General features: G+C 42.9%; 1 protein-coding gene and 1 non-coding gene across 2 annotated transcripts; both read right to left on the bottom strand.

Annotated features, from left to right (window-relative positions):
- Positions 1 to 7412: 7412 nt before the first annotated feature.
- On the bottom strand, positions 7413 to 13451 carry rpl13 (ribosomal protein L13). Its single transcript, XM_003227440.4, has 6 exons — positions 13312 to 13451; positions 10680 to 10797; positions 10220 to 10361; positions 8801 to 8974; positions 8487 to 8543; positions 7413 to 7633 (listed from the first exon to the last, which is right to left on the bottom strand). The coding sequence occupies exons 2-6, from the start codon at positions 10781 to 10783 to the stop codon at positions 7475 to 7477; spliced, it is 636 nt and encodes a 211-aa protein (XP_003227488.1). The 5' UTR covers positions 10784 to 10797; positions 13312 to 13451; the 3' UTR covers positions 7413 to 7474.
- Positions 10487 to 10565, bottom strand: LOC134293700 (small nucleolar RNA MBII-202). Its single transcript, XR_010000661.1, has one exon. It is a non-coding gene; the product is annotated as a small nucleolar RNA MBII-202 (small nucleolar RNA).
- Positions 13452 to 14221: the final 770 nt, after the last annotated feature.

The following is a 14221-nucleotide window of genomic DNA, read 5'->3' as shown; positions in this document are numbered from 1 at the left end:
GAATATGATGGTTGTCAGTCTGCGGGATGGCTGTTGTTGTTCCCAAGATCACAAGACTCTGCGGTATCATAGAATCCTAGAATTGGAAGGGACTCGCAAAGGTCATCTAGTCCAACCGTCCAGGAAGACACAATCAAAACCCTCCCGACAGATGGCCATCCAGTCTCTGTTTGAAAATCTCTATGGAAGGAGATTCGATGAGACTCTAGGATGTCATAAAATCCTAGAGTTGGAAGGGAGACCCCAAAGACCACCCAGCCCAGGAAGATACAATCAAAGCCCTCCTGACAGATGGCCATCCAGCCTCTGTTTGAAAATCTGTACATACTATAGACTCCATCAGACTCTATGGCAGCACAGAATGCTAGTTAGAAGGGACCCCAAAAGGTCATCTAGTCTAAACATCCAGGTAGACACAATCAAAGCCTTCCCAACAGATGGTCATCCAGCCTCGGTTTGAAAATCTCTGCGGAACGAGACTGCGCCAGACTCCGAGGCATCTTAGAGTTGGAAGGGACCCCCCAAAGGACATCTAGTCCCACCCAGGAAGGCACAATCAAAGCCCTCCTGACAGATGGCCATCCAGTCTCTGTTGGAAACTCTCTACAGATGTAGACTCCACCAGACTCCGGGGCATCACAAAATCCTAGACCCCCCAAAGGACGTCTAGTCCAACCATCCAGGAAGACACAATTAAAGCCTTCCCGACAGATGGACATCCAGCCTATGTTTGAAAATCTCTATGGAATGAGGCTCCGCCAGACTCTGGGGCATCATAGAATCCTAGAGTTGAAAGGGGTCCCCAAAGGCCACCCAGGAAGACACAATCAAAGCCCTCCTGACAGATGGCCATCCAACCTATGTAGGAATTGGAGTCCAAAACACCTGGAGGGCCCAAGTTGGCCCATACCTGCTCTATAGTCAGCTCCAAATGTGAAAAAGAATGGAATTAATTATATACAGTAGAGTCTCACTTATCCAACACTTGCTTATCCAACATTCTGGATTATCCAACTGATTTTTGTAGTGAATGATTTCAATACATCGTGATATTTTGGTGCTAAATTCGTAAATACAGTCATTACTACATAGCATTACTGCCTATTGAACTACTTTTTCTGTCAAATTTGTTGTCTAACATGATGTTTTGGTGCTTCATTTGTAAAATCATAACCTAATTTGATGTTTAATAGGCTTCTTCTTAATCTCTCCTTATTATCCAACATATTCGCTTATCCAACGTTCTGCCGGCCCATTTAGCTTGGATAAGTGAAACTCTACTGTATACATTTTAAGGTTTTTATCATGTGTTTTAACAATGCCTTTAATGGATTTGTTTATATTGTTTTGTTTTTATGATTGCATTTTGGGCATTAAATTTTGCCAATTTTTGTAAGCCGCCCTGAGTCCCCTCGGGTAAGAAGGGCGGGGTATAAATGTTGTAAATAAATAAATAAAAAGGTAGTACAATTAGGATTATTATCATCCTTATTTTGTGCACAGAAAAACAACCTCTTTCGGATACGTCGCTGCTCGGGCGCACACAACATTTGCAGTCTCGTGCTGCCCAAAAATCCTTGGAAAGCAAAACGGCAGTGTCGTTTTTACAAGAATTGGCTTCAAGTCTTGCTTTCTGGGATAATGGAGGCCAAGGGGGTCAATGGAAGAGGAGGAGAAAGACCCTCATTGGCTTCCATCTCCGTGGAGCGGTGCCTCGGAGCCACGCTAATTAATCCGTGGAGTCAAAAGTCAGGCGTTTGGTTAATTAAATGAGCGTTTCGACAAGGGCCTGGGAGCCAAAGGGAAGGCAGGCATGGCATACACAGGGTTTCGTCAGTGCGGCTGAATATTGCTGTTTAGTTGCAAATATTTTTGGTTGCAGACTCCTCGAGGAGACACTGCAAAAGGGGACCCGACTAGATGGCCTTTGGGGAGTGTGATTTTTTTAGTTTACAGATGTCATGTTTAATTGCGTTTTAAAAGGGTCAATATTTCAGTTACTCTGCACTCATGAGTTGGGTGCCATGGAGAAGGGGGCGGAGCCAACGGCCTTTTTGGTGCAGGTTAGAAAAAGAAGCAGTTAGTCTGTGCCCTGATGAGGCACAAGGAAGACTGATCCTCAGTTGAAGGGATCAGGGAGACTCAAGTGCTTATTTTTGAGTCAATTTAAAATAAGTTTGGTGAGTTATTTTAAGGTAGTCTGTCTTCTGATGAGGAACAGATAATCTGTGATTGTAACTCACAGGGTGACTGCAGTTTAGAGCAGTAAAGAAAGAAGTGACATTTTAAGAAGTTTGAAGCACCTCATTCTAGCCTTGCAACTGTTAACCAAAGTGCTTCTAAAGAGAAAGTTACTGTAACCATTAAGCTTTGTGCCAGAATAAATGTGCTATTGTTCTTTCAAACATCTCAGCTTCTGTCATATATATTACCATCAAAAACAAACAAGAAAAACAAAATTTAAAAGGTCCCCTCTCTAAGTAGCTAGTGGCTATATCTTCCCATAGTGGTGGCAAGCGTGGACAATCACCTTTACATCTGGTGGCCGCATTATAAACATCTTTACACTGGTGGTAGCGGTTATGATATAATAACATAATAAAATAAACATCCAACATCTCTTCTCCGCAGGGATGCCTTCCAACTCTGTGACTCTGTGTTCAGAAGGATAGTTTTCTTACCAGGATTATTTTCTCACCCAATTGTCAATACTATCCAATGGTCCCTCGCCATCTGCTTTGGAGGCCGAAAGCCCAGCATCCAGAACGAGAGAATGAGAGAATCTTGGAGGGCGGCATTTCCTCCCTGTAATGAGAACAGTGTGTAGCCCTGGCTGGTTTCCCGGAGAACGAAGGCGCCGGAACGCAGTGTCTCCTTTGCCGTTTCCTCCACCAGACACAATGATCCATCGTCCACGAAGACCAGGCCTCCCAAAGGCCTTCCCAAAGCGGTTCCGGTTGCCAAAGGAAATTGAAATTGGCCAGAGAGAGATGGACACCAAGGTCCATCTGTAAGGTGGTTTGATGTTTTCAGAAAGAGACAGCGATGCAGAGACATCAAGGCAGGCACGGGTCAACTTTGGCCCTCCAGGCGTTTTGGACTTCAACTCCCACCATTCCTAACAGCCGGTAGGCTGTTAGGAATGGTGGGAGTTGGAGTCCAAAATGCCTGGAGGGCCAAAGTTGACCCGTGCCTGCCCTAATCATTGATTTAGTGCTCAGAGATATGTTTCCTTCGTGCATTTGTTTCGTGTCGACGCAAAATGACGACATTTTCGTAGGAAACGAGAGGCGACACGAAAACGAAAGCCACACAGTCATCGTGCTTGCTTTCGTTTTCCTTTAGTTTAGGTCACATAACAATAAGCAGGTACTGACAGAGGGCTGCTTCTGCATGATATCTGATGTGTGCCAATGAGTGTTAATAATAATATTAATATTAATAACAGTAGTTACTCTGGGATCCTAAGCTGGGTCTGAGAGAGATCTGCTTCCCCATGTCATCTGATGCGTACCAAGGGGTATTAATAATAATAATAATAATAATAATAATAATAATAATAATAATAATAGTAATAGTTACTCTGGGACCCTATGCTGAGTCTGAGAGGAGTACTTCTCCATGACAGCTGGTGTGTACTAATGGGTGTTAATAATATTAATAACAATAGTTACTCTGGGACCCTAAGCTGGGTCTGAGAGAGGAGTGCTTCCCCATGACATCTGATGCATACCAAGGGGTGTTAATAATAATAATAGTAATAATAATAATAATAATAATAGTTACTCTGGGACCCTAAGCTGAGTCTGAGAGAGGAGTACTTCCCCATGTCATCTGATGTGTACCAATGGGTGTTAATAATAATAATAATAATAATATTAATAACAGTAGTTACTCTGGGACTGTCAAAGACAGAACGCCACAAGATCAAAGATAACAGAGTTTATTGGATAACAGAACTCAAAATGCCCGTAAAATACAAGGGCCAGGCAGTATTAGCCTTTAAAAGCAAAAAGGGGCAAGGAAAAACGTTCAAAAGATAAACCGGATTAAACCGGAGTTTAATCCGGGTAAAAACAAAACAGCTTGCTTCAGCCTGGGGATAAACGAAACAGAAGCCGGGGAACAAAGTGTTCAAAAGAATGCAATTAATTGGCAGCAGATTCCTCTCTGCTGCCAGCACTGTGCTTTGAGTAACTTGAGTCACTCCTCCACACAGCAGGCAAGATTTCCAATACACACAGAACAGCCGAGGATTGAAGCAGTAGAGTAGACCCAGTTCCTTTCCGTAGTTCAAGCCAGAAGCAGACGTTTGCAGATTCACCAAGTCCGAGTAGGGGAAAGTCAAGCCGTGGTCAGTTCAGTCCGAAATCCAAAGCAGGAGATGGCGTCCGTCAAGAAGACGACGGAAGGTCAAAGCTAATGAGATTAAGCACAAGTTTGCACAAACAAAAGCCCACACAATTCCTCCCGCCGTCTGACCCCAAATTCCAAAACAACTTACGTATCAGCACACGAAAACACACCAGTCTTCAGGAAAGCGTCCCACACAGATCCCAAGCGTTCGTCCAGATTACCTTGCCCAACGCAATTTGCAATTGCTCCCAAGCCTCATTTTATGCCAGTTACAAATCCTCATCACTATCAGCTGCCCTCCTTAACCCGGGCGTTTCCTCATCACTTTCCTCATCAGAGCTGGAACACCTCTGACTACGCCCCACAGCATCCCCAGCTGTGGATCCCGTCCCATCCCTCCAGCTTGTCCATGGGTCTAATCCTGAAGGTCCCCATTCATCTTCCATCCCATCATTGCCAGTGGCACCCAATTCCTCCCTCACCCGAGTCCAATCCATCTCATCCTCCTCCGAGCTAACCTGCCCCTCCTCCATTCTCTCCGTAAACCCCTCAAAAGACTCTTCGTCAGATGGTGCTGCAAAGATATCTCGCAGTCTCTTTCTTTCTCGCTCCTCGAGAGTATCTGACTCTCGAGGAGTCTTACGCCCACGTCTGCCAGTAACAGAGCCATGAGGCTCAATCATAACAGGGACCCTAAGCTGAGTCTGAGAGAGGTCTGCTTCCCCATGACATCTGATGCATACCAAGGGGTGTTAATAATAATATTAGTAATAATAGTAATAATATTAATAATAATAGTTATTCTGGAACCCCAAGCTGGTTCTGAGAGAGTAGTGCTTCTCCATGACATCTGATGTGTACCAAGGGGCATTAATATTAATATTAATAGTAATAATATTAACAATAATAGTTACTCTGGGACCCTAAGCTGAGTCTGAGAGTACTTCCCCATGTCATCTGATGTGTACCAATGGGTGTTAATAATATTAATAACAATAGCTACTCTGGGACCCTAAGCTGGGTCTGAGAGAGGTCTGCTTCCCCATGACATCTGATGTGTACCAATGGGCGTTAGTAACAATATTAATATTAATAACAATAGTACTCAGGGGAAGTTGGTGGGCTAAAAGAGGTCAAAATGCCCTCCATGTGTGGCGATTTTCACCCCTCTAGCCCAAAAACAGAGACGGGGTTCGCAAGCAAGACGAAAATTCTATTCATATAGGCGCCCCGTTTTCGGAAACAGGGACAAATACAAAACCGATACAAAATGAATGAAACTAAACAAAATGAACAGCGACTCCATACAAATGCACACCACTATCTTTTGTTCCTTTCAGGAAGTTTTACCTTGAGGGATTGCTGCCATCGTGTGGAAATCCTTTTTTCTGCAACTCCGTTCTCGAAAGGACTGGATTCGGGAGAGAGAGGTTCAGCACACTTAAGTTATTACAGCTGGCTCTCTTCATCATAGATTCCACTATCCAGTTGAAAATATTTTCCAAAAAAACAACAGCCAGCTTTGATTTTGCATACAACAGGACTCGAGGAGACATGGATTTTGGGATCTATAAGGAATCGTGGATGCAAACCACAGCAAACCCCAAGGGCCCATTGTATCATTTAACGTAGTAAAAGAAGCACAAACTTTCACCAGGCTGTACATTTCCCAAAAGGTTTCTCCCATTTTACTTAAGGAACCAACCGTATATTAGATCCCGAAATGTTGGGACCGAGAAACTCAGGAGGTTGAAGTTTCTCCTGCTTTTGCCTCGTCATGAGTCTATTACAGGAAAATGCATGGCCCAATTGACCTCTTCTTTTCTTAATGGCAATTCTGGCACAAACTACAACATCCTCATTTGGGAATCCACAAAATTTCTACCCACAGGACCATTATCAGTACAACCTCATATTGTCGCAGAAAACCAAAACTTGTTTTTCAAACGCAGGTCTGGCATGCCATCATGCTTCTGAACTGAGAATGACTTGACTCTGCACTGAATATTACATTATTTTGCAATGTATTAGTGAGTCAGTATTATGGTTTTAAGATTTGGGTGCTTTTGGAGACTAAGGCCCCTTATACATTGCCATACAAAATCCAGATTATCTGCTTTGAAAATCTGGATTATATGAGTGTAGAAGGGGCCTAAGGTGGAAGTCTTGGCCCTTTAATGGAAATCCACTGGATGACCTTTGGAGTCATACTCTCAGCCTCAAAGGAAGGCACTCTGAACCAAAACTGCCAAGAACATCCCATGGTGCGTTCTGCCTTAGGGTTGCCAAAGTTTGGAAATGACTTGAAGGCACACAGTAAGTGTATGTGAACACCTGCAGGGTCATTCTGATGAGGTACTGCAACAATTGGAGATGCTAAGATCTATAGGGCTGAACAGGTGCAGCTTTGGGCAATTTCACAATCTGACTCAGCTTTAAGAGCAAAACTTTGGCTCTATGGGTGTTTTGGTCTTCAGCTCCCCCAATTCCTATAAGGTGGGAGCTGAAGTCCAAAACACCTGGAAGGCCAGTTTGCACATGCATGTGTTAAGCCAAATATCATTTATTATGATGCAGCTAAGGTGAAAAGGCAGTACAACACAGAATTGGACAAGAAATTCCTATAATCACAGAATTGGACAAGACATTCCTATAATCAAAACTGTACTTTCCTTGGCAGTTGTTGTCCAAAGCCAAGCTGCAGGGGAAAAACAGCTCACTTTTAGTACGAGTGTGTCTGTTCAGCAGCTACAACTGATCTCAAGAAAGAAAAATGTAACCCAATAAAGTTACACCTTTAAAAGTCATAGAATAGTGGTTCCCAACCTCGCCGCTTGCTTCTTAGAACTGGAAAACCTCTGCTCCTTCTCAATTACTGATAGATTCCTGTTCACACTAGAGCCTTTTGAGCCAATGCTGCCACTCACTCAAATACAAACACCACCCATAGAAAGGCATTCAAACCTCTAACTGGACTGACATCTTTTTGCTCTTCCTCAGTTCAGTTCCCAGCTCACGTCTCCCTTTCCCATGTTTAGACACAAGACGGCACCATGTTGCAATTTCAGATCCATCCACTTTTATTGAGAGGCCCCGAGCAAACAGTTTATTATTATTTTTATTTCTTCTTCTCCACTTCCTGCTCAGCAGCTTCTTTGGCCCGTTTGGCCCGGATGCCGAAGAGCCGTGCGTTGGCCCTGGCCATGCGCAGGCTGGCAAAGGCCTTGAAGTTCTTCTCCTCCTCGGTGATGACCCGGGCCTTCTCTTTCTTGTGGACCTGGGAAGGAAAGGCAAGGGACCCATGGTCACTCATACTTTAGCTCCACTAGTCAGCTAGTGCAATACACCGAGTGTTGGGACTAAAATAACATTGGGAAACTCACTCTCCAACCTCAGAGAAAGGCAATAGCAACGAAGTGCCTCTGATTAAACCTTACAAACAAAGCCCTGGCAGCAAAGCCATGAAGTAAATTAAACACAAACTTTACTTAAGTCAGAAAAGGACTTCATTTACGAACAAAACTATAAAAGTGGGCATAGAGTAAGGTCCTTGGGAGCCCATAAACCTTGTATAACCTGATACTATTAACTATTATAATACCTCTGCTTTATATTGTATTTTGTTTTTAACTTGTTATATTGTGAATTGCATGTATGGTGTTTTTATCCAATTATGTTGTTTGGGCTCTACCCCATGTAAGCTGCCCCGAGTCCCTTTGGGGAGATGGTGGCGGGGTATAAAGTTTTATTATTATTTATTATTATTGTACTACCAACTCTGATTTGCAGCAGCCTTTTTCTTGATTCCAATCTGGAGATCTATAGTATATTCCCTCCAAACAAACCATGTCTAACCCTACTTAGCTTCTGAAATCAGACAAGACTGGATGTATTCAGGATGGTATTATGTTAACTGTCATAACCTATAAACTCAATTACTTTTATCATTATTAGGGTTGTTGTTATTATGTTATTATTATCCTGCTTTTTCCCTCTGAAAAGAGAGACCCAAAACAGCTTAGAGACTCAGTTTTGAATTTCACTATGCAGGGTATCAAGACATTCCATCTATAATCAGGAAGGGTCTCCTTACTAAGTGCCAGGGAAAAGCCTTGGAAAAGATTACTTACATTCTTGATGGGCATAACTGGTCCGGAGAGCTGGGTGGCCATCTTGAGCTCTTCTGCCTGGGTTGGAAATAAAGAAAAAAGCCATTTAGATGAGTAAAGGAGCATTTAATCCACCTTTGCACAAAAATAAATCCTAGCATGGAAGTGTTGGGCCAATCTTCCAGAATTTACTCAAAGGAACAGATCAGATTAGATGCGTGAGTCCAGTGCTTCTGAGCACTGTTTTATCACCCCACTCTTCCTTCAGCCCAGCAGAGCTGCTGCTTCTTCTCAGCCTGAGGCCTCAATGTTTGTTAATTTCCCTCAGTACTTACTGGACTGTCTCCTTTCTTAGGTGCAGAAGGCTTCCTGGGGAACAGGATGAGTTTGGAGCGGTACTCCTTCAGCCGCTGGACATTGGCCTGCAGGGCCTCTGTGGACCTGTTGCGACGCCGGGGGTCCACTGCGATCCCGATCGTCCGGGCAAACTTCTTGTTGATGCCTGCCATCTACGGAGAAGGGGTTGAAAACTTTACAAAGCCTCATGCAATTGTCACGCAAGGCCACCCAACCCCTCCTCTGCGGCCACAGCAGTCATCAGCTGGAAAAGGGTTCAAGACATGGTCATCATGGACACTACAGATAGTCCAGAGACAGTGTCATCATCTGACTGCAGGGACTCTACAGAAACGTATCACGATGGTGTCCTGGATGGGGATAGACTCCCGTGAAGTCTCAGGGTGGATTTGGGTGAACCCTTGGGCTCAACTCTAATCCTTGAGGCCCACATTTCAATGGTGGATGGAAGCGCATTTGCACAACTAATTATTAACTTTATTTATACCCCACTTTTCTTCAAGTGAAGACTTTAGTCACAATACCACACTTTAGTTAAGTTTAAAAGGCGCAATACAAAAGTTAAAAAACAATTAAATATTACAGTGTGATTGAAAACAGGTTAAAATATAATGAATACATGTAAAATGGCCGTTAAAACTCTGTCTCCACAATTAAGACCAACTTTATCTTCTTTTAACCTTGTGGATCGTCACCTTGGGATACACACAAACACAGATTGACTGCTAAATAATGGTTTGGCTAAAACATCTGGAGGTTCAATATTTGTCTAATACAATATCTGTCCAATAAGCAACGAGAATCATTTTGCATCACAGTCAAAATTGGGAGAAAAATAAATCTACATTTATGTATATAATAAAAAGTCAAAGTATATTTGCATGTATATATTTTCCAAGACACACAAAAAGAGCTGTGGTTCACCCACATCCAAAGACCCATATAATAACAGAATCAAGTGGAAGATTTGGGTTTTCTGCTGCCTACACATTATTCTTACATAAATGGGAACAAGAAGAGAACACCGCTAGCTTCCTCGGGAATGTTCATTGAAGAGGAAGAAATTGTAGTTTTTCTGATGCTCAAGACTCCACCTTTTGCAACCCCTTATCATGACCTATCCTGGGAAGGCCGGTTAGACACTGAAAGCCAAAACACTCTGAGATCCAAAAGTTTCACATCTGTGTAACAAAAGCAAGATACCTACTATTTAAGGAAGCTGATTTGCTTTCTAACAAACCCAATAAACTATACAGCAATTCATCCACTACAGAAAGGACATCCGATTCTTCAGCCTCAGTTTCAAAGCTATTTCATGCACCAGGATATCTCATCCCACCTCCTGTGGGCAACTGTTTCCTGTGCTTTTAAACTTTTCCTACTGTTTTTTGACTTACCCTCAATTCCTCCAAGCTGAATCCTCTACCAGCCCGAACTTTTGTATGATACCGGACGGTGGGGCACCTCACGATGGGTCTGATTGGTCCAGATACTGGACGGGGAGCGATCCGACGGGCCTTTGCCTGCCGTGCCTTCCTCCTGAGTTGAGAAAGATGAGGATGTCAAAAATCTTACTTGGATTTAGAGAACATGCCAAGACAAGGCAGTGTAAGACATTACCCTTTGCATGAAAAACTAACTACCCTCCCATTGGCAGCCATTTAAACCATTACCACAGCCATCAGCAGATATGGGTTCAAGGGATCATCAATGGAGTACAGAGATTCCGGAGAATTTTCATCATCTGGCTGGAACAGATCCACACAAACTAGGTCCCCAAAGGACCCCTCAATGGCAAAGCCTGACCCTTGTTCTCCTTTCATGTTGTCCAGACAGAACCTGTGCACAAGGCCTCACCTGCGGATCTTCCTGGCCGGCTGGTTAAACCAAGTGGCCACCCGTCTTTGCCAGTCTTTGTGGAAGTGGGGCTTCAATATCATGCCATTTCGGCTGGGCGCCATGGCTGCTTACGTCCCTGGAAATTACAAGGAGCTGGTTAAAGATACAAAAGCACTTTCTGGCATATTAAAAACGCCTTGATTTCTCTAAAAATGAATAAATTGTATGTTTGATGCTATGCGGCAGAGATTCAAATCTGTTCTCTCAGGCCTACAAAACATGTCAGCTTAATGGGAAAAAAATTCAATTTTTATCAAGATAAAGAACCTAATCTGGGCATAGCCATGTACCAAAACAAATATAATATAGTAACAGAATAAGGTGGAAGTACTGTCTATTTACGCTGGGATCTCCTCAATAAACAGAATACTCTATAATCTTCCCTATGTGCGATACTACTTCAAGCAACATAAAAGCAGGATAACAACAACAACAACAATAATAATTCTAACATGCTTGCTTACCTAGCTATCTATAATGAGGATTTTGAAATTGCAAGATGCTTATTTAAAAGGTGCATAATTTTACTTTTGTCAACCAATAACACTATGTAACACGATTTTTGTTCCTGGGCTATAAATGTCACTTCCTCATTGGTTCTATCATAATACAAAAGTTTATTAAACTGCAAAACCTTTGTTTTTATGGGACATCCTGCAGCATATTTTGTTTTTCAATGGTAATCTCATGATCACAACCATGAGAACTAACTAAATACACAGTTGAATCCAATTAAGACCAACTTCTCTGCCAACTCTGCATCTAACCAGGTCCTCACTAATTTTATAGGTCTCTTCTAATTGGGAAGAACAATTGGGGCACAGACCACTGAAACTGTTGTATAAAATTCTGCTGAACACATGAACGTTGTGAGAAAACCAAATGTTAATTTTTTCCCCAAAGTCTACTTTATTTTGTCTCTTGAGTGCATAATATAAAACAAGTTGTTTTATGGGAGAGTAAATATATTTTGGGCACTGAAAAACACCTCTGAAGAACTACTAATTGTATGCACCGGCATAATCTCTATTTCCTCACAGATCAGAGACAACAGATTCTTCAGTCTAACAACTGAAGCCAATTGCCTTGCATCATTACATTTGGTTGTAATAATAATAAATCTTCATTTGTACCCCGCCACCACTTGAGAAGATTCTACTCAAACAGGGTTTTGGCAATTCTCCGAAAGGTTATGAAAACCATTTTCTAAAAGGTTATGATCTCTAAAAGGTTATGCTTTCCTAAAAAATATTAATGCAGTTTGGCCCGCATGGCTCCCAGTTGTGGAATCCTGGGAGCTGTAGTTTTGCAAGGAGCCAAGCTGCATTCATTGTACAGTATAGATAACATGGCTATGTGCGCAAGCATTTATTTATTATTCAAACTTATATGCCGCCACTCCCCTAGGGCTCGGGGCGGCTTACAAGAACAGGCTAAAATCTAACAATTTAAAAACATCTTAAAAACATCCTAAAACGAGTAAAAACAACTTTAACGAGTAAGCACTATGATTCGACATGGTCTGAACTAAGGTTTATATGCAAGGTTTCTGGACGAATGGACCTAAGTATTTATATGTTTTAAGCTTTGTATGATGTTTTTTATTATGTATTGTAAATTGATTTAAATGTGTTGTTGACTTTTATTGAATTGGTTCTGGGCATTGAGTTTTGCCAGTTGTTGTAAGCTGCCTTGAGTCCCCTCGGGTGAGAAAGGTGGGGTAAAAATGTTGTAAATAAATAAATAATACAGTAGAGTCTCGCTTATCCAACGTAAATGGGGCGGCAGAACGTTGGATAAGTGAATATGTTGGATAATAAGGAGAGATTAAGGAAAAGCCTATTAAACATCAAATTAGGTTATGATTTTACAAATTACGCACCAAAACATCATGTTTAACTACAAATTTGACAGAAAAAGTAGTTCAATGCACAGTAATGCTATGTAGAAATTACTGTATTTATGAATTTAGCAACAAAATATCACGATGTATTGAAAACATTGACTACAAAAATGCGTTGGATAATCCAGAATGTTGGATAAGAGAGACTCTACTGTAAATAGATACGGCCTGGAGGGTCTAAGTTGGCCCATGCTTTGTGTAGATTCACTACAAAGCACATGATTTCATAGCAATGTGTCAAGAGGTGTTAAAAGTGATGTCAAACTGTATTAATTCTACAGTGTAGAGGCATGCCTAGTTGCTCCTAAATAAAGGTGGCTAAGGGTTGCAACAATTACTGCTGTATGAAGCAAGGCTTGTTTGGTTTTGAACCAAGATACGAATAAAATACAGACATCCAGAAAACACTATAATTATATTGTATGGATTTCTTCCATCCAAAGCCTACAGAACAGAACTATCAATCAAATCAAAAGCAGCCCAGGCCTTGTCGGCGCCTCAGAGGGGCCGCTCATTTCCAGGGCCGCCTCCCGCTCGGCCTCGCCCTCCCCGCCCCAAAGAAGCCTTCCTCCGCACCCGCGAGGCCCTCCAGAATCCCCCCGCTCGCCTGAAAAGCCATCCGCCCCGTTACAGGCGGAGGATGGCGGCAGATAAGGCCCCGTCCCCCTCCGCGACACGATAACTCACCTCCCGGGAGGGAAAATGGCCGGCCGGAAAAAGAAAGAAGCGCCGCAAGGGATGCCGGGATATGTGCAATGCCATACGTGAGCCAGAACCGGAAGTTTCCAAATCAATGCCTTTGGCGGCGTCAGCTGCTCAACGGAAAGCAACGCCTTGCCATCAACAAAGATGGCGGCGGTTTTAAAGGAGCCGCAGGCTGCTGCTTCCTCTATTTTTATTCAACTCCCACAATTCTGCCCGAAGATATCACATAAACAAGCAATCCCCATGGCCTGTCATGTGAAGGCAGGAAGTCAAGATGTCCAAGTGGAAAGGTTTTAATCTCCCAATAGTATCTCCCATCATCCCTTACCATTGGCCACAGGGATAGGGATGACTGAATATATAGGTCCAAACCCTCCCCCAATTGGGGTTGTTGTATGTCTTTCGGGCTGTGTGGCCATGTTCCAGAAGCATTCTCTCCTGACGTTTCGCCCACATCTATGGCAGGCATCCTCAGAGGTTGTGAGGATGCCTGCCATAGATGTGGGCGAAACGTCAGGAGAGAATTCTTCTGGAACATGGCCACACAGCCCGAAAGACATACAACAACCCTGTGATCCCGGCCATGAAAGCCTTCGACCTCCCCCAATTGTTTGCCTCCTTCATCGTTTATTATTATTATTTATTATTCTTATTTATTCTTCTTCTTCTTCTTTTTCTGAATTCTGGCCGACTAAATACATGCAACCTTAAGAGGTTTTTTTTCCCATGTCAGAAGTGACTTGAGAAACTGCAAGTCGCTTCTGGTGTGAGAGAATTGGCTGTCTGCAAGGACCTTGTTCAGCAGATGCCTGGATGTTTTACCATCCTGTGGGAGGCTTTTCTAATGTTCCCGTATGGGAAGCTGGAGCTGACAGACGGGAGCTCACCCCGC

The sequence above is a fragment of the Anolis carolinensis genome, unplaced genomic scaffold, assembly GCF_035594765.1.
Source record: "Anolis carolinensis isolate JA03-04 unplaced genomic scaffold, rAnoCar3.1.pri scaffold_9, whole genome shotgun sequence".
Classification (NCBI taxonomy): domain Eukaryota; kingdom Metazoa; phylum Chordata; class Lepidosauria; order Squamata; family Dactyloidae; genus Anolis; species Anolis carolinensis.
This window is presented reverse-complemented; position numbering and strand designations above follow the sequence as displayed.